This window comes from Hippopotamus amphibius, chromosome 4 (genome assembly GCF_030028045.1).
Source record: "Hippopotamus amphibius kiboko isolate mHipAmp2 chromosome 4, mHipAmp2.hap2, whole genome shotgun sequence".
Classification (NCBI taxonomy): domain Eukaryota; kingdom Metazoa; phylum Chordata; class Mammalia; order Artiodactyla; family Hippopotamidae; genus Hippopotamus; species Hippopotamus amphibius.
Window position 1 is genome coordinate 24388839 of NC_080189.1, and position 25614 is coordinate 24414452.

The 25614-nt window shown below is 57.7% G+C and overlaps 2 protein-coding genes across 2 annotated transcripts; both read left to right on the plus strand.

Moving 5' to 3' along the window:
* Positions 1-489: 489 nt before the first annotated feature.
* On the plus strand, positions 490-17573 carry IMPDH1 (inosine monophosphate dehydrogenase 1). Its single transcript, XM_057733079.1, has 15 exons — positions 490-726; positions 4964-5062; positions 7199-7247; positions 10333-10434; positions 10582-10656; positions 10964-11170; positions 11322-11409; positions 12235-12434; positions 13033-13123; positions 13381-13476; positions 14476-14619; positions 14721-14865; positions 15180-15323; positions 15473-15556; positions 16821-17573. The coding sequence occupies exons 1-15, from the start codon at positions 557-559 to the stop codon at positions 16840-16842; spliced, it is 1716 nt and encodes a 571-aa protein (XP_057589062.1). The 5' UTR covers positions 490-556; the 3' UTR covers positions 16843-17573.
* A 5494-nt stretch (positions 17574-23067) lies between these two features.
* LOC130851843 (tumor necrosis factor ligand superfamily member 4-like) lies at positions 23068-23851 on the plus strand. The gene is made up of 2 exons (XM_057732551.1): positions 23068-23123; positions 23401-23851. The coding sequence occupies exons 1-2, from the start codon at positions 23068-23070 to the stop codon at positions 23849-23851; spliced, it is 507 nt and encodes a 168-aa protein (XP_057588534.1).
* The last annotated feature ends 1763 nt before the right edge of the window (positions 23852-25614 follow it).

The window sequence follows — 25614 nt, forward strand, 5'->3', positions numbered from 1 at the left end:
GAGCAGGCAAAGGGGACAACGGGCAAAGAAAGATGGATAATCTCCCCGCCTGTCTTGCCCTAGCAAGGTAGGTCTGCGGCTGGCCGGCAGGAGGCGCTTCAAAGGACCGCGCCTTCGTTCGCAAGAGGCAGAGGAACCCACACAAGATGAGAAGAAAACCCCGGCCGCTGAGAGCACTCTGCGCTCTTTTCTCCTCTGGTTTTCTTTAGAAGGGGCCAGGAGAAACTGGACGGTCCGGACTGCGGGAAGCGGTGGGTCCTCTGCAGTTGCACTTCCATCTCCCAGTATCCTGTGGCTGATCCGGGAGACACGGGCTGAATCTGGGCAGCCGCGTAGACGCGCGAGTGGGAGAGCGCTGAGCGCGCGGAGAGCCCAGTGGCCTCCCTCCCCCGACCTGCCCGGTCCCCGGCGCTGGAGCCCCGCCCCCGGCACGCAGGCCCCGCCTCGGTGGCCCCGCCCCTTCCCCGGACTCCTCTGGGCTGCGCTCACTCCCGCGCCGTGGCCAGGGAGCCTCTAGGCGGAGAGGCTCCCGCCCTCCTTGAGCCGCGGCCTCCGCATGGAGGAGCCGCGCGCTCCGCCGGTGGGGTCCGGGCCGCTCCCACCGCCGCTGCAGGGAGGCGGAGCCGCCGATGTTCCGGAGCCTGGCGCCCGGCAGCACCCGGGACACGAGACGGCGGCGCAGCGGTACAGCGCCCGCCTGCTGCAGGCCGGCTACGAGCCCGAGAGGTGACGCCCAGGGCAGAGCGCGCGGGGCGCATCCGGGGCGGGCGCGGCGGCTCTGGGAACCAGGCAGCGCTGCGGGGGAGGGGAGGGGTAGGTCCCACCACCCATTCCCTCTTACCGCCTCAACCTCTTAACTTCCTGAAACCGGGCTCCGACGCCACGCACCCGGCTTTGGTTGGGGGATGCAGGCGGGCACTGTGCAGAAGGTTCAGTGCTGTGTTGCACCGGGGAGCAGGTCGGAAAAACGATCCCTAAAATCTTAGCCCTGGATCTGACCTCAACTATACACCTGATAACACCTGGTCCAAGTGGCTTCAATTCCTAGAGTTCAGACCGAACCTATTGGAGGCAGTGTCCAACTTTGCTTACTCCTCCTTAGCTGTTTCCTCCTAGAACTATCTTCAGAGTCTTACTGGCAGGTGTAGGTGTCCAGATGGATGGCCTCTTCAGAGCCCGGTGTGGACACAGTCCCCTCCTCACCATTCACTGAGGTCTGATGAGGCTGCCAGTGCAGCTCACCCCAGGGTCTCTCTTAAGATTCAAAATCCGCTCTGCCCTTACCCTGCTGGGGTCTGTAAGGGTCACTGGAGGAAGAGTGGGGGTGTTGATCTGGGCCCCAGGGGACTGACTGAAAAGGAGACAGTGACTAATCTCTGGATTGTATCACAGCTTGAAATGCAATCCCACTGTCCTTCCGGTCCAGAGGATTTGGACTTCTTTCTCTGTCCCATCTGTTGGTGCTCAGCAGCTTGGGGAGGTGACCTGGAAGCTGGGTTTTGGGGGAGGGGGGCGGTGGTCTGGGGGAATTAGCCCTGCAGCTCTGCCCAGGGGCTGGCCGCTTATGTAAGAACTTTTAACAGCTTAAGGGGCTGCTGGGTGAAGCCTGGCCCCTCCTGCCCCTGCAGGCTGGCTCTCTAGAATTGGCTCAGGTTGGGGCAACTGTATCCTTCCTCCCAACCTGGAAATCGAGCTACTGGGACTCAGGGTCCAGGGCAATAGAGAGAGGCCACAGGAGGTGAGGGAGTGTGCTGGGGTGCATGGGGGCTTGATGGAGGCAGGGCCTTGGTTGGAGCAGGTATTGCAAATGTATCATTTCAGAGCTCAAACCAGGGCCATGCAGGAACATCCCTTCTCCAGATTATACTTCTGCACCTATACTATCCCCACCCCCCACCAGACTCCGTAGAGGCTGTGTAAAACGTGAGACCCAGCCAGGTGGTATGATGAGATTCGAAACCTGCTGGCTAGACCTCCATCTGCCGTCACTAGTTTAGAGCTGTGGGAAGAGGACAGCGTTCCATGAGAGGTCTACTAGGTTTGAGACCAGAGGTATCACTCTCTGGCTTGAACTTGGGCAAACTAGGTCCCCTATCCCAGCTCAACAATGTCACTGTTATTACCCTACTCCCCCAACTCTCCTCTCAAAATTGTTTGGAAATCTTGTCCCTTCAAATAGCCCCAGACTAGAAAGAAACCTCTGGGTGGGACGTGGGTGCCCTGCTGGGCACTCTTCCCCCACTGTCCTAGGGAAGGGGCTTGGAAGGTCTTGGGCATGCTCTCCTGCTCTGCTGCTCTCCCAGCTGCTAGGTGTGGAGCCTCAGGGGACCAACAGTCCTTCCTCAAGCTGAGGAGGCCTACTGGTTGCCTGGTGTCTCCTCCCCACGGAGGAAGCAGCTGGGGGAAGATCAGGAAGAGGGAGGAGGAAAGCTGAGGGTGGAGGTGGGGGGGTGGATTAACAGTCTCTGGAAAAGGACAGCCTAACCCTGGGCTGAGCCCAGCAGCTTACAGTAATGAGGAGCCGTGACACAGGTCAAAGCAGGCGGAGGTAGGGGGCAGCAGGAGAACGGGCGTGAGGCTGTGAGGTCGGTCACCACCTGGAAGAGGACTCTCCCCACAACTCAGCCTGGCAGCCTCCTTCTCTGGTTCTGAGTTCTAGGCTGGGGCAGATGTCATACTAAGGTCACCTGAGATGGCAGAACCCAGCTGCTGTCCTGGGCCCCAGCCCTGGTGGAACCCTGAATAGAACCCAGCCATTCATGACCCATGTTGCAGGAGACAGTGACCCAGAGCAGGTTCCACAGAGACCCAGAGAGACCACAGGGGCAGCCCGTGTGCTGTGCCTGCAATGCCATTCTAGCCCCATCCTTCGATGGCTAGAAAGGTGCCCAGGACAGCCCTGAATGGCCAGGTGCTTTCTTCAGCTGGTCTCACTGCTCTGCCTCCAGGTGGCCAGTAGGAGGCCCTAGTGCTGGTCCCCTCAGGATACCGCCCCCCCCCCCCCCACCCCCCGCATATGGCTCAGGCCCTCTGGATGAGTCTGTGAGTGCTGAGGGATCAAGCAGTCCCAGATATCCCTGGCAAGCTGACCCTGGCCCCCCACTCAGCAGAGAACTCCAGCAGGCCCACTCCCTCCTTCTCAACACCAGAGGGCCTGCAGAGGCCCCCATCAGGAGCCTCCGTGGGGCTCCCTGGGTGGAGGGGGAAGCTTGGGAGTCTGTGATTTTCCGGTCCCCCACAGTAAGAAAGAGGGCACTTGTGGCCATCTGTGAGGCCCCTGCAGCACTCTCAGCCTCGAGGGCCTCATTGCCCTGGCTTGGTGGGAAGCCTCCCCTCTCCTCTGCATGCAGATGGAACAGTCTGTGTTTTCCTGGCAGGGTCCCGGGGCGTCACCGGGGGAGGCTGTGCGTCCCAGGGAGTCTCCCTTGGGCCTGGCTGCCACCACACTGGTGAGAAGTAAACAAACCCCGCCTCGAGGACTGGCGATGGAGGGAGCACCACAGACAGCCACCTTGCCAGGGAGAGGACTGTGTCCCTGGCCCACCTTTCCCTCACTTCACCAAGAAGTGAGCTGTAGGGGCCAAAGGAGGACAGAGGGAGGAGATCTTGGCATTTGGGCCTGGGGCAGGGGCAGGGGGCGAGGAGGGGGTGCATGGAAATCTGCCTTCTGGCTTCTGGTCAGGAAGTAGCAGTAGCAGTTCTGGTCACACAAAGGGGAAGGGTCTGCCCCCTGACACCCCACCTCCTCCCATGTGAATCAACTTGCTACCTAATCTTACTTCCTTCATGTTGAAATCTGCTTCTTGCTGGGCATCCCGGGCCACCAAATGTCTGCTTTGGGAAATTCTCAAAACTTCCCTAGCCTCTGTCCTCATTTGTATGTACACTTACTCGCCTAAGCCAGGCCTGTGATCCTCCCTCACCTTCCCACCACGCTGCGCTCCCGAATAGAAGCCAATGTTCCTTCCCGGGGTTAAAACCCATGGTTATCCACACTACTTCCTGAGCTGGGGATAAGACAGGATGTCAGACGGAAGCACTGGATCAGGAGTCAGGGATAGTACCTGTCCCCAGCCCCTCCTGAACTGTAGGTTTTGCATCTGTAAAGCAGGGGTGGGGGTGGGGGACACCTAATAATTGGCAATTAATAGATTGTAGAGTAAATGTGATCATTTATGAAGAACGCCTTGTAAACTGCAGAGGGCTCCAAGGCCGCCCAAAGGTCAGGGACTGTCATTGTCAAGAATGCCTGACCCCTAGGAATGATGCCCGGTTGTGGGGAACAGAGAGGGGGTGCACTGCCTGGAGGGTACAACCTCAATCTCCTGTGTGTCGGGGAGCTGTCAGCCCAAACCAGTTCCTCAGGGCTCCCGGCCCCGATTAGAGTCTGAGCCTTAGCCTCGGGGGAGGTAAACCATGTGAGCGGTAACCGTGGGGCTGGGGAGCAGGGCCAGGGGAGACTCAGGCCAGCGGGGCCGGTGGCCTGGGGTGGCCCAGGATGCCGGCTGGCCTGGGGGAGGCGCCGCGGGGAGCCTAGGAGGAGGGACGTGGAGCGGTGGAGGGGGCGTGTCCCCGCCCGCTCAGCTCCCTCCTCCGTTGGACCCACACGCCCTCCCTCCCCCGCCCCGGTCCCCAGTGGCCGCTGGGCCGCTGCAGGCGGCCCCGGGAGCGCGCGCGGCGGCGGCGCTGGGCCGGGCTCCGCGGGGCTCTTTGTGCTTCTCGGGGCGGAGGCGGAGGCGGCGGGCCCCCGGGGGAGGGGCGAGAGGGGAGGGCGGCGCCCCGGCCCCGCCCCGCCGCTGCCGCAGCCCCCGCCCCCGGCCCGGCCGGCCCGCCCAGCCCGCGGCGGCAGCGTGGCCGTGGCGCGGCGTCAGCAGCAGCCTCGGCGGCGGCGGCGGCGGCGGCGGCGGCGGCGGCGGGGCGGCCCGCGCGCGTGTTTATGTCGGGTCGCGGTGTCTCCTGGCAGCATGGCGGACTACCTGATCAGCGGCGGCACCGGGTACGTGCCCGAGGATGGGCTCACTGCGCAGCAGCTGTTCGCCAACGCCGACGGCCTCACCTACAAGTAAGCGCTGGGGGCCTCGGCCCCACCTGGCTGCGCGCACCAGCGCGCCGCGATCCCTCATGGCCCCGGCCCTGCACGTGCACCGGTCCCCTCTTGGTGACGCCCGCATCCCCGGCCCGGTTAGAGCGACTAGGGCAGTAGGGGGGGAGGGAGGCTGGGGCGGGCTGGGAAGGGAAGGAAGGCGGCCCGCGCCGAGAGCAGACAGACGTGGCACAGCGACATCGCGGCCCTCGGTGCCATGCCCCGTTTCTGGCAAGATCCGGGTCCGGCCTGCCCCCTTCCTCCTCTCACGGGCATCTTGGCCGCATGGAGTGGCCTTGGGGCGTGTGGGAACGCGAGATGTGGGAGTTATGGAGACTTTCCCCAGACCTTGGTCCATGACACCCTGTCACTCCCAGAGTCACCACGAGGGCAGAGGGGGCCCTGGAGCCCAGCTAAGGCAGCTGCTTGGGTGTTGCCCCCGGAGATGCCCAGCTGGGCGGTTGGGATGGCCCTTTTTTTTCCCACCATGCAGTCCAGCCCTCTTATCACTTGTGCCCCTGCCTGCCTACAAGTTGGTACTGATACCTCCCCTCCCCCGTGAGTGTTCTTTGACTATCCCCCACCCAAGCCCACCTCACCCAGGGTTTTTGAGGAGGACAAGACGTATCCATTTGCCTCTGGCTTAGTTTGCTTTTCCATGGGCCCTGGGCCAGTTGTCCTGTTGGCTGCAGGCCTGGCACTAGCTCTTCTCTTGGCTGCAGAACTGTGTCCATGCCAGGAAAGAGCATCAGAACCTGGGACTGGGGTGGAGCAGGGATGCTGGTGAGCCAAGAGCATCCCTGCCCTGTCTCTTGCTAGTTCCTGCCTTTGCCTGTAAGCGCTCCTGCTTGGCAGGCCGTTTCCCTGGACACCAGGATACCCAGTCACTCCTGAGGAGTGTCTGCTCTTACCTATCTTGTAGCTGGGGTGTGGGCCAAGTGAGGGGTGTATATAATACGTAGAAAATGCGAAGGGGCCCAGACTGACCATTTCTTCGCCCACCTCTAAGTGAGCCACAGAGGCCTCTTCCCTGTACAGAAGAAGGGCTGCCAAGGGACAGGGGCAGTTAAGATTCTTTGTTTCTTTGGTGGTCTTTGATGAGGGGGGATAGAGGATCTATGATATATTTTTCAGGGAAGTCTCCCAGGGAAACTTCCTAGGGAAATTGCTTGAAATTGCTCTAGGCCTTGGGGCAAATTAAAGACCCCACCCCTCCCATCCACCCTGTAGCTTTTCCTTCCTGTCCTGGGGTGACTGCTGCTTTGCTAAGTCCGATTGGGAGTGTTCCTGAACACCATGGGGCATTTGCTTTTGAGTGTGTCTGTCAAGGCCCTGTGATTTCAGGCAGAGTGAGCCCGTCGGGGCTCCTGGGCTGTGGCACTGGGCTTTGCCACATCCATTGCAGGCCTGCACGCCCCTTCTGGGGTTTGCTGTGACCGTGGCCCACGCTAGTGTTGGCCGCTGCCGTGCGTTTGCTGGGTCCCCAGTGACCTGGTCCTAACCGTAAGGCCCCTTTCTCCCCTTTCCCATCCCAGGCCACGTCTGTTGGTTGCCTTAGTCCAACTGGGCAAACCTTTACCAATGCCTGCTCTGTCCGACGCACCCGTGCTCAGCCCCCGGGGTCCCTCCGTGCTGTTCTGAACCCTGGGTGACTCAGCAGCCCCGGCTGGGCTGTGCAGCTTGCCCTGTGCTGTGTGGCGTCCACGCTGTGCTGTGCTACTAAACTGTTCTCAGGTGCATCCCGTGTTTAGTTATTGTCTCTCCCTCTCCAGATTGAGAAGTTTTCAAGGGCAGGCACCGTATCTGCTGTGTGTGGCATTATGGGAACATCTAGGTCCCTTGACGAACTCTGAGCCCTGAAGGCAATGGACTACTGGGGCCAACTGCCTTGGGGCCACCCCAGGACCACAGAGCTCACGCCGCCCTTGGCTCTAGCTCTCTGGGCTAAAGTCAGGATGCCAGTGGGGGGCACGAGGGTGGTTCCGTCCTGACATGGCACAGGGCCCAGAGGCTCTGCCCGTCTTCCCCACACATGCCCCGCACTGGCGTGGCAGGCCCTGCCCCTTTCAGGGACCCCCTCCTCAGCCAGTAACACTCACTCTCCTCTCTTCACAGCGACTTCCTGATTCTCCCTGGATTCATAGACTTCACAGCTGATGAGGTGGTGAGTACCTCTTTGGCTCACAGAGAAGAGGGGCTGTGTATGTGGTGCAAAAGGCTGACCTCTTGCTCAAGGGCAGGATGTGGGAGAGACTTTTCTTGGGAATGTGATGGATGTAGCCTTAGAGCTGTCAGAGAAACTGATACAGACAGTGGATTAAGCCTCATGGGTTAGAGGCAGCTGTGGGGATTTGCAGGGTATCCTGAGAGGTGGGCCTGGCCTGGGGCTAGAGGGCTTACCACACCGAGCCTGAGGTGAGGTTCAAAAAGGCCCAGCGAGGGGGTGGGTGTGGATGTGGCTGTGGCTGCCTTATCACTTACTGGATTTTGTCTGAAGTGCTAAGCAAAGACATCATAGAAGCCGGTAAAATTACGGAGACTTTGTTGGGTTTTTTTTTTATATTAAAAATATGTGTATTGCCAATTTAGAAGGGGAAGTTTGTGTTCGAGAATGATGAATAAGTCCAGAACTCTTCCCTGAGTCTTGATTATTCAGACCTTTGATGTTCCTGCATTGTCAGCTAAGAAGAAAATTCTGTTTTTCACAAACAGTCCTCTAATGATAACAAGTGGTCAAATTCAGCTTGGGAAAACCCCTTTTTTCAGAGTAATTCTTTCTGGAGATTGATGACACAGTAGCTTCTGTATGTCCACCCGTTATTTAACCCTTGTGTAATAATTCTGTTAAAAAGTTCCTGCAGTGGAATTGCTTTACTCTCATCAATTATAAGACTTAAGATCCAAATAAGAAGTTGGAGAGCAGATAGATTCTAACTGTAGCCCATTCCTCTTCAATTCTGTTTGAACCAATTCAACAGAAACGCCACGGCCAATTCTTCTTAGGTCCATAGTGGAAGTAAGGTCTCAGGGCACAGTGCTTATCTCAGTGTGTTCCGGCTGCTGTAACAAATGCCTCAGACTGGATGGCTTATAAATGACAGAAATTTATTCCTTACTGTTCTGGAGCCTGCAAGTCCAAGATCAGGGTGCCAGCATGATTGGGTTCTGGTGAAGGACCGGGTCACAACTGCTGACTTCTCTCTGTGTCCTGAGTAGAAACCCGCAAGCTAAAACCTCTGTGGGACCCTGTGCCGGGAGAGGAAAGCCATACAGTCCAGCCGTAGCACTGCTTGGTATTCACCCAAAGGAGATGAAAATACATTCACACAAAATCCTGACCAGGGATGTTTACGGCAGCTTTATTCACAATTGCCAAACCTTGAAAGCAATCAAGATGTCCCTTAGCAGATGAATAGATAAAAGAAACTCCTGTACATCCAGACAATGGAATATTACTTGGTGATAAAAAGAAATAAGCATCAACCTTCTAATAAATAGAGGGCATTAGGGTTTCTTCCCAGTAATCTTTTATGCTGCCCACAGTTTGATTTGATTTCTGCTAGTGTTTGAGGGTCTCCTGCAGAGGCAGGGGCCGGCTGTGGCTCACTGCGGGGACACGGGTGCTCAAATTATGGAGACTCTGGAAGAGGTGGGTCCATGATATATAAGAACTGGAAAGAGGATTTGAAGAAGTTGGACTGTGGACAAATGCAAGGAAACAGTGCCTCCCTTAACCGGAGGGGCTCAGCCGTAAACCAAGTGAATGACCAGTGTCCTTTACACGGTTAACCTATGACAGACTTCCAGGAGCCCAGGGGCTAATGCTGATGGGTGTAAGTCATCTCATGGAAAAATTAGATTATTCTATGATGAATTAATACACATGAAAAAAAAGTTTTTCTGTTGCTGTTATCATTGATATTTTTTCAGGTCTGATTCTCATGAAAGGCCAGAGGGCCTGAGTGTGCCTGAATCGCTTATACACTGGGGAAGCTCACGTCCAGCCTGTGTAGCCAGTGCTGACCCAGACAGATTTTTAGGGGGAATTTAGGACTAGTCTGGATAGCCCCCTTGTGATAACAACCAGGAAGTCTTCTTGGTTGGGCTGTTCAGGTTCACAGAGTTTACTGAGCACCCTGCCTTTGTGCCAGCCTGGGCAGGGTGCGAGGAAGAGAGGGATGCGAGAAGCCCCCTGGCCGTCAAGGCTCTCCCCGTCCCATGGCCTGTATCAGGAGGCTGTGGCTCTTCTGTGCTAGGATCAGACAGGAGAAGGGGGAGTTTTCTAGACGGCAGGGCCAGGGTTCTCAGCCAGGGTCTGGGAATGGACTGCCGGGGACTTTGTGTCTCCAAAGATTATTTAGCCAAGTCTGTGCCTGAGGGTTTTGGGGGCTAGGATCCATGGCTGGTAGCCTGCATCTCAGAGGAGTCTGTGCTCTGGCCTTACCTACTGCTCACAGGCAGATGCTTCCTGAATACATCCTCGCAGTCCTGACCTCTCCCTTGAGCTCCAGACCCTTAGTCACCTACTTCCCTGGATTGGATGTCTAATAGACTCCTTCCCACACCTCCACCTTCCCAGTCCCCAGCATCTCCCACCTGGACTTGTCAGCAGCCTCCCTGGTGGTCTTTCTGTCTCAGGCCTTGTCACCTAGAATCCTGTCTCCACACTGGAGCCCGAGCGACCTTTTTAAAACGTAAATCAGATCATGTCTCTCCTCTGCCTGAGGTCCTCCAGTGGCTTCTCATCTCAAATTGGATCCAGGCTCCTCTCCCAGGCTTTCAAGGCTGCACATCCTTGCCCCCCACCCACCCCCCACCTGTCTCTCACCCCTCGGCTCCTGCCTCTCTCCCTTCCCTCTACCCTGCTAGATTTTTCTTTCTTAAATGCACCTCGGGGAGAGTTGGACTCAGAGGTGGGGTTTCACACACAGCTCCCTCGGCCTGGAACAACAACAGTCCCTTGGACTTTTACCTGCTTAGTTTCCATCTGTCATCTCCCAAGAAAGAGGTTTCCCTAACCACTGCATCCTTCCTCCAGTGGTCACTTTGCCTTATTGCTTTTCTTTGGAGCCTTCATCCCAGCTGGAACCATCTTGTATGTATAAGCTCTGGAAGAGGTACAGAGACCTCATCCACCTTGCTCCCTGCTGTATCCCCAGGGTCTGCCCTGGTGCCAGGTACATGTAGGAGCTCAGTAAATGTTTGTTGAATGAAAAAACTTTTCACATAGACTGTGTCTCCATCCTCAGGACCTGACTTCAGCCCTGACTCGGAAGATCACGCTGAAGACGCCACTCATCTCCTCCCCCATGGACACTGTGACAGAGGCTGACATGGCCATCGCAATGGCTGTGAGTCGGGCACCTGGGTGGGGACCGCAGGGCCAAGAGGACTGAGCGGGGTGGGCGGGGCGTCAGGAGGAACGGGAATCGGAGGTGGGATTTGCAGAGTGAGGAGGGTTGGCCCCTGGCTCTGACCGTCCTTCCCTTCCACCCCAGCTGATGGGCGGTATTGGTTTCATTCACCACAACTGCACTCCAGAGTTCCAGGCCAATGAGGTGCGGAAGGTCAAGGCAAGTACCAGGCCCGTCCCCAGAAAGAAGATGCCCTCGGGCAGCCCCTGCCTCACAGACCCTCCCAGCCTCCCGTGCTAGCTCTGTGGGCCGGTGCGCTCCCTGGCTGATTGCCGTGGGGTCTTGTCTGCCCTTCTCCACAGTGGGGGCACGGGGGCTCAGCCCTCATTTTCTCACTGGCCTCTTGCCCTGTGGAGACCCTGGCTCCTCTGTGGCGCAGCCGGGAGACCCTCGGCCCCCTGTGGCCAGACCGTACAGCACCTCCAGCTTTCTTCCAGCCTTTTCCTTCCCTTGTCTCTGCCCACAGAAATTTGAACAGGGCTTCATCACGGACCCCGTGGTGCTGAGCCCCTCGCACACTGTGGGTGACGTGCTGGAGGCCAAGATCCGGCACGGCTTCTCCGGCATCCCCATCACTGAGACGGGCACCATGGGCAGCAAGCTGGTGGGCATCGTCACCTCCCGAGACATCGACTTCCTTGCCGAGAAGGACCACACTACCCTCCTCAGTGAGGTACCTGCAGGGCAGGGAAAGTGTGGCTGGGGCAGAGAGGACCCCACGACCCGGGGCCTCAGGCTGGTGCCTGTGACCAGGGACCAGAGGGAGGCCTGGCTCCCTTCTCTCTCACCTGCCAACCTGCAGGCAAATGTTCCTGGCCCCACAGGTGATGACACCACGGAATGAGCTGGTGGTGGCTCCAGCAGGTGTGACGTTGAAAGAGGCAAATGAGATCCTGCAGCGCAGCAAGAAAGGTACTAGAGAGTAGGCGGAAAACGCAGAACCCTCCTCCCCCGGCCTGGCTCCCTATACCTCAGAGCCCCTTCACAGCCTTGCAGGTTGTCCCTGCAACCAACCAGGCTGGACCTTGGGGAAGGTTTGAATAACCTCAGGCTGGAGCATCATTCCTGAGGTCCTTTTCTTGGCTTAGGAAAGCTCATCCCTTATTTGGCATCTTCACAGTCTGTTTCCCAAAACAACTAGTCCTGTGAAACACTCACCTGGAAGAAAGGGCTCTGTGGTCTTCTAAGTCTGAAAAATGTTGCTTTCTATATCCGCCATCTTGCATAAAGAATTGTATGTTACTTTATCAAAAGCTCTGAGAAGTCCTGCAGTTAAACTTATTTAACACTGGGGCTGTCGACATATTTATTAGGGTCCCTGTGGGAGCCACTGGGAAATGCGCCCCTGGCCCATACTGGATTGTTCTTAAGGGTGGTGCTGGACAGGACACATATTCCTCCCTGCAGGACAGCCTCATGTTTGTGCCCTGGCTAGGAATTTTCGACCACTGTGGCCTGTGGCCCAGCAGGTGAAAGGCTGCCAGTGCTCAGGGGCTGCCCACCAAGCCTGCCCAGGCCACAGGGCAGGAAGAGCTCCAGGAACTGGGTTTCTTTGCTTCCTGTTCCTTGGGCAGAGGGCCAGATCCCTAGGAGCACTTCCTGGGTGGGTGCTGCCACCTAGTGATTGATTTAGGTACTGCAGGGGAATCTCTGGTCTGGTCCTTTTTCCTTCTCATTACTGCCCTGCCCCACCCCTGGAAGCCTGCTCCTTCATCTCACCCCTGCGTTCCTTGTCAGGGAAGCTGCCCATTGTCAATGATCGAGATGAGTTAGTGGCCATCATTGCCCGCACTGACTTGAAGAAGAACCGGGACTACCCTCTGGCCTCCAAGGATTCCCACAAGCAGCTGCTGTGCGGGGCGGCTGTGGGCACCCGTGAGGATGACAAATACCGCCTGGACCTGCTCACCCAGGCGGGCGCCGATGTCATAGTGCTGGTACGGGCACCGCCCTGGAGCTGGGGTGGTTCGGTAGAGCTGAGGCTTACGAAGACAGCTTTACCTCTGATTAAGCCTGATGTCAGAATTGGAAGGGTCACCGGAACAGCTGACAGCTCGAAGCAAACTGTGGACCCCTCTGGGGGCCCTTTGCACTCACAACTTGACCCTAATAGTTATTGCTCACGTTCAGTGAGCACCTCCCACTTGCCAGGCTAAGACCTTTATGTAGATGAACTCAGTTCATCCCCACAGCAGCCCCTGTCGTACAGCCATGATGCCCACTTGTCAGACAGGGAAACTGAAGCTCAAGAGGTTAAGTAATTCTAGTTGGTTAGTGAGTCGGTGGGAAGTGGACACGACCCCAGGCACCATCTCTTTGCTGTGAGGACCAGTCTATATCTTGGGAATGAAAGGGCCTTGTCTACTCTGAGACTATCTGTTAGTGGTGCTTAAGCTTTGGGGGAAGGCAGGCTTGAGAATCTGCTAAGAACTGTCCAGTGTCTTCTCAGAAAAAGACAAAGGTGCATTCTTGTATGGCTTTCATACAACTTCAGGATTTGTGCAAGACTAAGCTCTCCTGTCCCTCTTCTCACAGGACTCATCCCAAGGGAACTCTTTGTATCAGATCGCCATGGTGCACTACATCAAGCAGAAGTACCCCCACCTCCAGGTGATTGGGGGGAATGGTGAGTGCGGGGTCCCCTCTCACGTCCTGGCCCTTGCCCCCTCACTGTGTAACCTCTCTGTCCTTTGGCATTCCCTGGTAATGGCATCGCTCCTGCCAGGGGGTGGGGGTGGGGGCAGGAGGCGGAATGCATGGGCTTTGGTCACAGTAGGTTACGGGGGGAGGGGGTGTCGACTGGGGTCCCAGGAAGCCCCTGTGCAGGGCAGGGACAACCCATCCGCACCCTGTTCCTCCCCTCCCACTCCCCTCTCCCCCCAGTGGTGACAGCAGCTCAGGCCAAGAACCTGATTGACGCTGGTGTGGACGGGCTGCGTGTGGGCATGGGCTGCGGCTCCATCTGCATCACCCAAGAAGGTGGGTGTCGGTAGGAGAGTGAGGGACTTCCGCGGAGGACACCCCACGGGCCCTCCACAGGCCCCAGGGCCGCGCTCTCATTCCGCAGATGCGTGCAGGGTGCTTGCCCAGCCAGGCCCCTTCCTGCGGTGGTGGGTTCTGGGGTGACCCAGGCTCCGACTCTGTCCAGCCCACGGACTTGTGGGGAGGCAGCTGTAAGATGAGGTTACCATGGGTTTGGGGTCTGTGCCCGTCTGCTTCTCAGATTCTGATCAAGGAAGCCCAGTCGGCAGGCCCTCGCCCAGTGTATCTGGCCCCTCTAATGAGGGTCATGTCTCCCAGACGCTGAACAGCCCGTTTGGTCTCTGCTCAAAATATCTACCCAGTTTGGTCTCTAAGCCTCTGCTTTTAACGGTCGGATTTTCGCATTAGCTGATCCCTGCAGTGAGACGTGGGCCTTCTCTGCAAATTAACAAATGTTAATTGAGCACCTACCATGTGTCAGGCATTGTTCAAAAGCTTGGGAATGCAATAAGAACAAAACAAACAAAGGTACCCCCAGAGACGTCTCCTTTTCTCCTTTATCCAGCCTTGTATCCATCCCCAGATAAGTGCTGATTCCTTAGAATTCTCACTTACTTAAAAATCTAACACTTAAGGACCTTGGACAATTAAACTTAAAGAAATGCAAACCAAAATCCCAAAGTTACTACGCTAACCTAACCGTAGTAACTTTGAAGGGGGAACTAGTGCCTGGAGAGAGGTGAGACGAAAGCCAGTACTGACACGGCCACCGGAGTCGGTCCCCCGCGGTGCTCTTGTAGGTGGTGTGGTCCAGGTCCCTGGAGGGACGTTCAGCCTGGTGTTATTTGCTGCCACCTATTTTTGTTTGTTTGTTTTTTGCCACGTTAACATCCAGAGCTGTCCCTTTTCCCAAATGGTGGTGGGGCACGAGGAGGAAGGGGCCTGAGACTGGCCCCCATCGCTGTTGACACCTCTGCCTTGTGTACTGTCGCCCAGTGATGGCCTGTGGCCGGCCCCAGGGCACTGCCGTGTACAAGGTGGCCGAGTACGCCCGGCGCTTTGGGGTGCCCGTCATAGCCGATGGTGGCATCCAGACCGTGGGGCACGTGGTCAAGGCCCTGGCCCTTGGAGCCTCTACAGGTGAGGGGGCGGGGCTGGCAGGGATCGGGCAGGCCGGTGGGGGGCGGGGGGGCGGTCCGAGGGCCACGGGGCTGGAGACACTGGCTCCCTGACTGCCACAGTGATGATGGGCTCGCTGCTTGCCGCCACCACGGAGGCCCCCGGCGAGTACTTCTTCTCGGACGGTGTGAGGCTCAAGAAGTACCGGGGCATGGGCTCCCTGGACGCCATGGAGAAGAGCAGCAGCAGCCAGAAGCGCTACTTCAGGTGCCTGCCCCCCAGCCCCAGCCCCAGGCAGATCAGCCCGCAACCCTTCAGGTCCATGCGCACCTTCGACTGCGCAAGGTGGCGCCTGGTTTCCACATGACCGTTCTGGGAACCGAGGCACAGGGCACACGTCGCAGACCTGGGACAGTGCCGGGGCCACCTGGCTTGGAACCCGTGCTTATTTATGCTGTAGCCCAGGGAGTGGCGGTTTTGGGGGTCCTGGGTGGTAGCCCCTCTGCTGGTGCCCTGGAGAGGTGGGGTGGGTTCCCCTGAGCCGTGGGCAGCGGAGCTCAGTCTTCCTGCCTTCCCCGCAGTGAGGGAGATAAGGTGAAGATTGCGCAGGGCGTCTCAGGCTCCATCCAGGACAAGGGCTCCATTCAGAAGTTCGTGCCCTACCTCATAGCGGGCATCCAGCATGGCTGCCAGGATATCGGTGCCCGGAGCCTGTCTGTGCTGCGGTGAGTGCTGTGCCTAGAGGGGCAGCAGGTGGGGGGCATCTGGGAGGCTCTTGGTGCCCCCCCCCCCCCCGCTTCCATCCCCTCTCTTTCTCTTTCTCTCCCTCCTCCGCCCTTGGTGCCCCTGACCTGCACCACCTCCCTGCCTGCAGGTCCATGATGTACTCAGGAGAGCTCAAGTTTGAGAAGCGGACCATGTCAGCTCAGATCGAGGGTGGTGTGCACGGCCTGCACTCGTAAGTGTGGCAGCCTCCTTGCCCCAGCTGGCTGGCACCAGGTTGGGCAGGTGGGGCCATGGTTCAGAGGCCGAGTCGAGGTTTCAGGGACCCCGTGGACCACCTGCACCAGGGATGGAGGCTGCTGCAGGATGACCCCATCACCCGCTCCTGCAGGGCCCAGCCCACCCTTCAACCCTGTCCTTTTAGCCCCAACGCAGGCAGGCCCTCCCCTCCCCTCGGGCATCCCCCCGCCCCCTCCGAGCAGGGCATGGGAGACGTGGCCGCAGCCCCTCCGGGGCTCCCAGGCCTTTGCTTGCTCAGAAGCTTGGTGGCTGGTGGCAGGGGCTGGCGGTGCTGGGCTCTCGCTGGTGGCGGCACCAGGCAGGCAGGTGGAGGCTGGGGGCGTGAGCCCTTGGCGGGGAGAAGGGCAGAGAGACGGATGCCAGGGCCCGCGCTGGGGCGACCGTGGGCGGGGGCAGTGCTAGTTGGCAGCAGTAGTTGCAGGCATGCAGCCCCGCCCTGGTCGAGAGGGCCTGTCCCCCCAGGCATAGGCGGGCATCTAACCTGTGTCTCTTTCTGCCCCATCCTCCCGTAGCTATACCTTTCTGCCGTGTAAGTAACCGCGCTGCCCGGGCCAAGCGTAGAGTAGAGCAGGGGCAGTCTGGGTGGGGCCTGGGCTGGGGCGGGGGCTCTGGGTTGGGGATGGTGATGGGCTGTAACTGTGGGACACGGGCCCTAGTGCTAGCATTGTGGTGGGAGCAGCTGGCAGTGGCCCCTCCTCTAGAGGAAACGTCCCCTCCTGGGGTGCAGAGAGATGTCCCTGACCCAGGCCTGAGGCTGTCCTCTCTTGGGCTGGACCCAGTGACCACAAGGGGCCTAGGCCACAGTGCCCGCAGGGGTGGGGTGGAGACGTGGACAGCAGAGGCTCAGCTTGGTCTGACCTCACTCTGTGAGGATGGGCCGTGCCTTCCAGAGCTGTCTCTCCACCCTGGCCCCGAGGACGGTCCACCAGCTGTGCCTGTGGCCGGAAGGAGCATGGCTGTCCCTGGGCCCGGCATGGTTCTTCTGGGAGCCTTGGCCTGAGGCAGACAGAGGCACAGGGCCTGCTTCTCATTCCCTCCCACCCCCTGGGGCCGAGAGGCCAGGGCTTCTGCAGCTCACTGCCTCTGCTGAGCCTGGGGGCCGCCCGGCAGCCCAGGGCCGGCCTGGGCAGGGGATCTGGGAAGGCGGGGCCGGCTTCCCGCACACCCACCCTCGGTTTCCCTCTGCCTTGTGCCCACAGTTACGAGAAGCGGCTGTACTGAGGACGGCGGTGGCGGCCGAGGCGGCGGCGGGGGTGTGCCCCAGGGGCTCCCTTTGGGCTCAGCCTCCCTCCATAACTGAGTGGTCCACAGATTTGCACTACTGGTTCCCCGGCTTCTTTCCAGGGAGAGGGGAGGGGAGGCCCTGAGGGTCTGCGGCCCCTCCCCAGGCCTCCCCCCGCAGAGTCAGGACCGCTCCCAGGCCAGGCTGCCCTGGGAGCCCCGCACCCCGGGATCCCCCTCCTTCAGTCCCCCTGAGCCCAGCCAGCCTGGGCTCTCAGGCCCTGCGCCTGCCTCAGGTCTTTCTCGCTGCAGCCCGCTCTGGCCCGGCTCCCAGCCCTGGCACAGGCGGCCCCTCCTGGCTTCTCCTGTAGGGACCTTCCTCCCGACCCCCCACCCCAGCAATGGTGCTCTCCTGGCCCTGCCTCTGGCCCCTTCCTGGGCTGCTGCCCCCTCAGCCATGTGGCACTTCTGGGCTCCTGACCTGGGCCAGAGGGAGGTCTCTGCCCCCTTCCCCTGGCCCTGGGCTCCCCGGGCCCTGCTCCTCAGGCCTCCCCGTCCCTGGCCCTGGGGAGGAGGCTGCCCATCATTCCTGACTCACGCCCGTCGCCAGGTGTACCGTTCCTGCCCTCTCCTCTCAGCTGCAGTTGAAGGCTTTAACTTTGCACAACTTGGGGCCACAGTTGCGTCATTGTATGTTAAAGAATCTGATTAAATCAAGAGGTTTCAATGCCTCTGCCCTTCTGTCTCTGTCTCCTGTCCACTGGACCGCTGGCGCCCGTGCTGGTGGTGAGCTGGCGTCCAGAGCCCCATCAGAGCTGGGCCATGGGGGGCCGCCAGGCCGCGCCTCCCCAGGAAGGTGGTGAGGGTGCTGCGGGACTCCAGGGGGTGCTGGCGCAGGTGGGCCGCGTGGCGCGAGGTCTCCCAGGCCTGCGCCCACACCGGCATGCCCACCCGCTTGCCAGCTGGCCAGCAGCTCCTGCAGGCGGGCACTGTCGCAGAGGGGGTCATCGTGGCTGTAGAAGACCGGCGTCAGGGGCCTCACGGGCGGCTGCCAGAAAGCCCTCAGCGCAGCGTTGTAATGCTGAGCCGTGCAGCTCGGGAACAGGTAGAATTAGAGCATGCCCGTGGCCCTGACCACCGGGCCCAGGGCCTGAGGTCGCATCAGCCGAGACACACCTGTGGGTACCAGGTAGCGGGGGTTAGCGCCTATTATCATATGCGGCTCAGGACCTGCCTCCTGGTGGGGACACGGACACGTGGGCTGTTGAGTATCCCTAGAGTTGGGGGTCCTGGGACATTCACATTGCCTTCTCTGCCTCTGTTGTAGTTGGGCGTGGGCACCCACCTACAGACACCACTCGGGGCAGACGCATGGAAGATGGCCCGGGAACGCTCTGCTGGCAGGAAGCAGAGGGGGCAGAAGGCTCTAGCTGTGGGAGGGAAGAGCTGGAAACATCTCCATGAGTGCAAGGGAGGGGCTGCCTCGGCCCACTCTTGGCATCCTGGGCCAGTACCTGCCCTCTCCCAGGCCCTTCCTAAAAGAGCCACGTGGTCTGGAGCCAGCCTTTCTCTGTGGCATTTCCCAACTTTGCGGCATCTTCAGGAATGAGAAGGAAAGTGCTGGGTGGCAGAACTGTTGGGTGGGTTCAGAACTAGTTCAACAATGGTTCCAGGAGTTGTTGCAAAGTGACTGGGTCATTGAGAGACCTGGAGGCCTTGTGCCCAGGAATCTGTGGCTTTGGTGAGCACCTAGCAGTCCGAGGTGACCCAGCTGGATGGGAGAAGGTTGCCTGGATACCAGGGGATGGTAAAAGATGAGAGGGGATGGGCCAGAATGAGGCCATGTTTCACGGTTTGTCTTGCACGTTGCTTTACAGAAATCATACAGGAAGCAGTTTGACCAGGAGTTGAGATGGAAAAGATCGAAGAGTTTTTAGAGAAATGCCAAGTCACTCTGCATCAAGGGCGAATTCTCCTTTTGAACTAAGCCTAATTGGTCAATTAGAGCCGACCAATAGAATGGGTTACTTTGTAACAATAACCTTCCTGTTAACTTGAGGTATGTTAGCACTGGTTAGATCCTTCTAGTGGAAGTTAGAGCACAGTGGTCCTCAAATTGTGGTGGGTATCAGAATCGCCTAGAGAGCTTAAAAACCCAGAGGCCCAGGCTCACTGAAGTAGGATAGGGTCTGGGCTCCCGAATCGTCACTCAGCACCCGGTGGTTCTGATACTCACCAAAGTTTGAGAGTCACTGTTTTAGAGGAAACCGGTGCATCCAGTTTTAGTGGGCCTTTGAACAATGTGGGATTAGGGGGGCTCACCCTCCATGCAGTCAGAAATCGCATATAACTTTAGAGTCAGCTCTCCATATCTGGGGTTCCACATCTGCAGATTCAACCAGCCTGGGATCGTGTAGGGCTATAGTACATACTTACTGGGAAAAATCCCCATATAAATGGACATGTGCGACAGTTCAAACCTGTGTTGTTCAAGAGTCAATTGTATATGATTTCTGAGAGTCTTTCCAAAGCATGTGTCCTAAGAAAAGAATTTCAGAAGGCACAGCACCTACTTCATGGCCTCACCGTGGGGATTATGTGAGTGCATATGGAAAGTTCAAGGCACTCAGTAAATCAGCCGTGGATAAAGGCAGGCCAGGCTGGACCCACATGACACTTTCACTCTGGGTTGTAAATTCAGCCACAGTGGGGGAGGCCCAGGTGGGACAAAACGACAGGTGCTCCGGACAGGAAGGCTGCATCAGATGGACGGTCCGAGGAAACCCAGAGCCACGTTTGGGACAGATGCAGATCACAGACCCCTTGGTCAGCAGCACTGCCTGTCCACCTGGAGTCCAGCCTGATCTGTGGGGCCCAGGCACCCCCTCACCCTTCCCCCGGCACACTCACCCAGCGCCACGCGGTCCAGGCTGCCCACCACCAAGCTGTCGAACATCTGGCCCCTGAGGCTCTGGGCCACGCTGCTGTGGCGCCCCAGGTCCTGGGCCATGAGCAGGAGCGTCTGTGCAAAGGTGTAGCCGCCCAGGGAGAGTGCGTGCACCACCAGCGGGCGGCCGGCCAGTGCCCCAGGCCCCCGCAGCAGCTCCAGCACGTGGGCAGCTCACCCCAGGCCCCGGCGCGGGCACAGAAAGCGGCTCAGCGCGCTCTCCACGGCCAGCACGTCGAAGCCACCGGCCAGGTAGAGCTGCAGGTACTTGGCCTGGGCAGCTGGCTGCGCCCCCAGCCACAGCAGAAGCAAGCGCCGTGGGTGAGGCCCCAGGGACCCTGGAGGGCCTGGCTTGCCGTAGAGGTGGACGGAGCGGGAGAGCCGGGTCACGGTCACGTCGGCGGGTGGCAGCGGCGCCATGGCTGGTGCACCCTGGAGGACAGGTGGAAGAGAAGTGAGTGGTGGGTGGCCCTCGACTCTAGCACCACATTTCCCCACACATCTGCTCTTAGGTGGCAGGGCTGGGTAGCTCAGGAGGGGCCGGATTAGCCTTCTGAGAGCCCTTTAAGCTTCTGCGGTTCTAATGCCAATCATTAACTGGGCAGCTAGCCCAGAGAGGAGGGGTCAGCACTCCAGCTGCGAGCGACTCAGCTTCCCTCGATCTCTCTCTCCACCCGCTCTCCTCACACCCGGAAGTGCACTGTGGAGTGGGGGAGGGGCCAGCCTTGTTGGCGGGGATGGGGGGAGGCGGGCAGCTCCTCCCTCCACTCTTACGGAAAGCTTTTTGCTCCTTTAGTATTCCTCCAGGCTGTAGGGCCAGACCCCGACCCCACATCTCTGGTCCCCCCTCTGCTTTACCCACAGGCCGAGCCCCACCCCCCATGTGGAGGTGGAGAAGCCAATTCTGTCCACGCCAGTGCACCCCCAGCAGCCTTCTGCCTGCAGCTGAAGGGAGTTTGGAGTCGGGGCATCTGGTCAGAGGGTAGTGCCGGGGTCAAAGGATGCAACCTCTCCCGGGCCCCAGCCCCACCACCCTACTCCCCATACCTGTTGTCCTCAGGGCAGTGCCCCTCACCTGCAGGGTTCAAATTCACCTCCATCGGCCTCCTCCTTTACACTTCTTGCAGCTGAGCTCAGAAGGGAAGATGGGCGGGGTCAGGGACCCGGGACACCTTGGTCCCCAGCCTGCTGCTCCACCCCCTCTTAAGCCCATTGGCTACATCAGCTTCTGGGCTGGGAGCCAGGGTGTCTGGCTCCCAAGTCAGCTACATCCCCAGTCCCGTTAAATTGAGGAAGAGGCATGTGGGTTGCAAAGTGCAGTATAACCACGGGACAGGTAGAGACCAGACTTTCCCTCTCTGTCTGACCTCAGGATGGCCTGCAGGGGCTGCCTCAGGCAAGAATCCAACTCGGGAGACCTGTTCTCTCATAGCAGGGTGCTTTTTGCTTCTCCCTCTTCTGCCCCCCCCCCCCGCCCCTGGGGTTCCCTTTAAGGCAGGATGGTCTGAGGCTCCAAGGGGTTTGTCTGACATGCTGTCAAGGTAGGGAGGGAGGTTCTCCCCAGAGAAGAAAAGGGACTAGGGCATCAGGGACTGAGCGTCTGGGAAGGAGGAGGGAGACAGGAGGGGATGTTGCATAAGAACCTGGCTGTGACCCCACACGTCATTCTCCCAACCCCAATTTTAACCTCTTCCTCCCCACGGCTCCCTCTCGGTGGAAAGCAGACTAATGAGAAAGAAAATGTGTGTCTGCACTGCGGAGTCTGAGCTTCAGGAATCAATTAAGGGGAGGGACTTCCTTCGGACATCAAACTACCAGGAGTCCTGCTCCTCTTTCCTTGTCGTTCTCCGGGAAGGACGTTGTTCCCACCCCTCCCTGTGGTTCACAGTGCTTCCAACTCCTTTCCGTGCCTCTGGTCCCTGGGAAAATCTAGGGACGAAGAGTAGGAAGAACCTTTTATGGTGGAGATGCTGGGGGTAGAAGAGGCGCGGGGCAGAGGGTGTTCCTTGCTGGGGGATGCAGGACTCCTGGTCTGGGTGCTTTAGGAGCAGTGCAGCACTGCATCCAGCAGGTGGCACCAGAACCCATCGACCCGTGGGACCCCAGGAACCTGGAGTGGGGCAGTTTCCTGGGCGACAGGCAGCCTTTCTGAAAGCCCTGCACTTGGCAACCATTCCCTGGTTGCCCACCTCCGTAGTAAAATTTGGTTTCTGAAGGACAGGATGGGAGTAAAATAATCTAATGTCTCAGAAAGGAGAGAGGCTGGCTGGGGTGGGGGGTGGGGGCAGTCTGAAAGACCCGCTCTCTGCTGTCATTTATTACCAAGCGCCAGTCACTGTGGTAGGCGCATCTTACCCCTAGCAACCCTGTAAGGTAATCACACATACCCCTTTGTTATGGGTGGGGAAAATGAGGCTTAGAGAGACAAAATGTCTTGCCGAGATCACCAGCTGATGAGAGATGCACCCAGTCAGGAAGCTGGGCCTGCCTGGATGTGCCAGTCCATTCCACTGCACCTCCTGGTGGGTGTGAAATGTCCAAGCCCCCAAGACAGGCTGGTGCTGGGGGGATGCTGGGGGCCAGACCTGTTGGGAGGCCGGGAGAGCAGCAGTGAAGACAAATCCACCCCTTACCGCCCAGCTATTCTTGCCTGGCCTGGGTGGGGTGCCCCTCTGCTCAGGGCTCCCCTCACCTTTCAGGGGGCTCTCCTCTGTCAGAGGACCACAGAATTGGAGGGGAGGGGATTTAGGGCTTCTGGAGGTTATGTGAACCCTCTGGAGAAACCAAGGACAGGAGAACCCTCCAAGCAGGACACAGAGCTGGAGCCCAGAGCTGTTCTGGGGAGAAGAAGCAGGAAAGGGGATTCCACTTCAGTGGCTGTGCAGAGGAGAAAACCAGCTTCAACTGGGTCGAGGGACAGAGACTGGGAGGATTCAAATTCAGTTCAATGATCACTCCCTTGGGATCTCCTATCTCTGCCTGTTCCACGTCTCCACTGGGGTATTGAGTAGGATCTCCTGCTGTATGTAACCAACACCCGACTCTGACTCCCTGTGTTAGTTCTCCAGAGAAACAGAACCAATAGGATATATGTGCCCAATATTTATTTATGCCTGAGAACCAGGAGAGCCATCCAGTCTGAGTGCAAGTCCGAAAGCAGGAGAAGATCCATGTCCCAGATCAAAGACTTAGGCAGAGGCCATTGTCAGCCGCCATTCCGCCCGGGTTCACAACCGGTAGAGTTCCTGGAGGCATGGGGCTTCCACGGCGTGCCAGCCATGCAGCCTCCTCCCTCAGGCCACTACTATGACCCTGGCTATTACTGCCTGGGAGTGTACCAGCTGGCGATAAGATCTGAATCTGTGTGCAGGGTCCGGCACCAGAGGCCAGAGAATGCTACGTTGAGGAAGGAGATCTGGGCTTAGTGGACCACAGGAACCACGAGGCTACGGCAAACACCAGGGCAGCAGTGGCGGCCAGGAGGCCAGGGAGCAACCACCTGAGGAGCCAGGTCATGTGGAGGCTGCTGCTGAGGCCCCAAGGAAACCAGCTTCTCTTCTATGTTAATATCACACCCTATGTTCTGCTTTATCATGGAACCATTGAATTAGAGATTTGGAAGAAACCTCAGACAATATCTGGTGTAACTCACCATTCTGTACTGTGCCATCTCAATACCCTCCAATCCAAAGTATAAGAGTGCAGTTTACCAAGTGTGAAAATGAGAACGGTTTCATCATCACATCCCCAAACAAGGATGGAACCATGAAGGTGCAGAACAACTCAATCATCATCAGCTGTGATGGGTTTTATCTCATCTCTCTGAAGGGCTACTTCTCTCAGGAGCTCAGCCTCAGGCTTCAGTACCGGAAGGGTCGGGAACCCCTCCTCTCCCTGAACAAGGTCAAGTCTGTTGACTCTGTCACAGTGGCCAATCTGGCTTTCAAGGACAAAGTCTACCTGAATGTGACCACTCACAATGCCTCCTGTGAAGACATCCAGGTGAATGGTGGGGAATTGATTCTCATTCATCAAAATCCTGGTGGATTCTGTGTCTACTGAGGACCTGATGGCTGCAGCTAAGCCAGGCACCAGCATGAACGCCAAACTGGGAGTGGACAGGACACTCTTCCTGGAGAGTGGAGGAGTCACTCCAGCTCATGTACGTACACGTGAGATGTGACCAGAAGATCACTCCCTCCCCCCACTCAGGGATATTTAAAACTTTATTTTACGTACCAGTTAACTTTATGTATTTATCCTTATATCTTCTAAATCACCTAGCCTTCATCCCTCAAGATTGCCTCAGGCCTATTAGGCACCTCCGAGAGAGTGAGAAAAGTAGGTGCCTCTTCCTCAAGATGTTGTTTCTGTTTGGTCAGAAAATTATCGTAATAAACTTTCATTGTTGAAAAAGAAAAAAAAAAAAAGACTTAGGCAGAGAGAACAAATTCTCTCTTACTCAGCCTTTTTTTGTTCTATGCAGGCCTTCAGCAGATTGGACAAGGCCCACCCACGTTGGGGACGGCCATCCACTCTACCCAGTCTTGCAGATTCAGATGTTAATCTCATCCCGAGACACCCCCACAAACACCCAGAATGTTTGACCAAATACCTGGACACCCTGTGGTCCAGTCAGGTTGACCAATAAAATTAACCATCCCACTCCCTCACCATCCTCCCAGACCTGGTCCTCCTTAAATCTACCCCATCTCGGAAAAGAACAATTCCATTCTTCTAGTCGCTCAGAAAAACAAACAACAACAAAACCCCCAAACCCTTGGAGCCACCCTTGACTCCTAGACCCCATGTTTAATCCATCAGCAAATCCTGTTCTCACTGCCTTCATAATATATCCTCATTCTGACACTTCCTCCGGTCTCTGCCATGGCAACGCTGGTCCAGGCCACCATCATCTCTTGCCTGTGTTCCTGCAGTGAGCTCCTGTTCTCCCAGCCCCCACTCGTCTCCCTACAGACTCTTCTCAACACAACAGCCAGGTGATTCTTTGAAAATGTAAGCCGGAGCATGTCACGCCTCTGTTGAAAGCCCTCCAGAGTCCGGGCTTCCCTGGTGTCAAAGTAAAATCCAGGCTTTACTGTGGCCTATAAGGCCCTGTGTGGTCTGGCCCCACTATGTCAGACCTTGTTTTCTGTCGTTGTCTCCTCACCCATTCTGTTCCCATCACACCGGCCTTGCTGTCCTCAAGTGCTTCCACCAGGCCAGAGCCCTCCACTTCCCCAGAAATCTACAGGGCTCACTCCTTCACTTCCCTCGGGTCTCTGCTCTAGCAGCATCTTGTGAGATAGACCTTCCCTGACCCCCTGTACAAAATAGCAGACAGCTCCCCTTCCCCCACCACTGGCACTCCCTCTTCCTGTTTTCTGCTGTTCATAACACATCACAAACCTACTCTCTGTTTATATGTATACACTCTGTTTTCCCTCATATGTCTTCATCATCAAAAACAGTGTCACATGTAAGTACTTGGTGAGTGAGTGAATGAATAGGTAAAACACATATTCATCACCTAATACACACCGGTAAGTGTAGTAATGCTGAGATGCAAAGACAGGACACTGTGTTCCCTGGAGGAACTCAGCACCTAGCAGGGCAGGTAAACCTGATGTTCCAGCTGTGGGCAGCGGCGTGTATACATACGATAACACAAAGACCAGATGCACTTGGAGGGTTTACTCTATGCTGGGCACTGTATAATCATGTGTTATGTCATTTAATATAGCCCCATGAAATGGAGACTATTTCCTCAATTCCAGAGGAGAAAACAGGCTCAAAGAAACAAAGTGATTTGCCCAAGGTCGCCC

Coding starts and splice junctions, on each gene's coding strand:
- IMPDH1 (XM_057733079.1), top strand. CDS start 557: ATGGAGGAGCCGCGCGCTCCGCCGGTGGGGTCCGGGCCGCTCCCACCG. Junction 12,435..13,032: donor GCGCCGATGTCATAGTGCTG/GTACGGGCACCG, acceptor CTCTTCTCACAG/GACTCATCCCAAGGGAACTC. Junction 14,620..14,720: donor GGCCCTTGGAGCCTCTACAG/GTGAGGGGGCGG, acceptor TGACTGCCACAG/TGATGATGGGCTCGCTGCTT.
- LOC130851843 (XM_057732551.1), top strand. CDS start 23,068: ATGCAGCCTCCTCCCTCAGGCCACTACTATGACCCTGGCTATTACTGC. Junction 23,124..23,400: donor GGCTATTACTGCCTGGGAGT/GTACCAGCTGGC, acceptor CCATTGAATTAG/AGATTTGGAAGAAACCTCAG.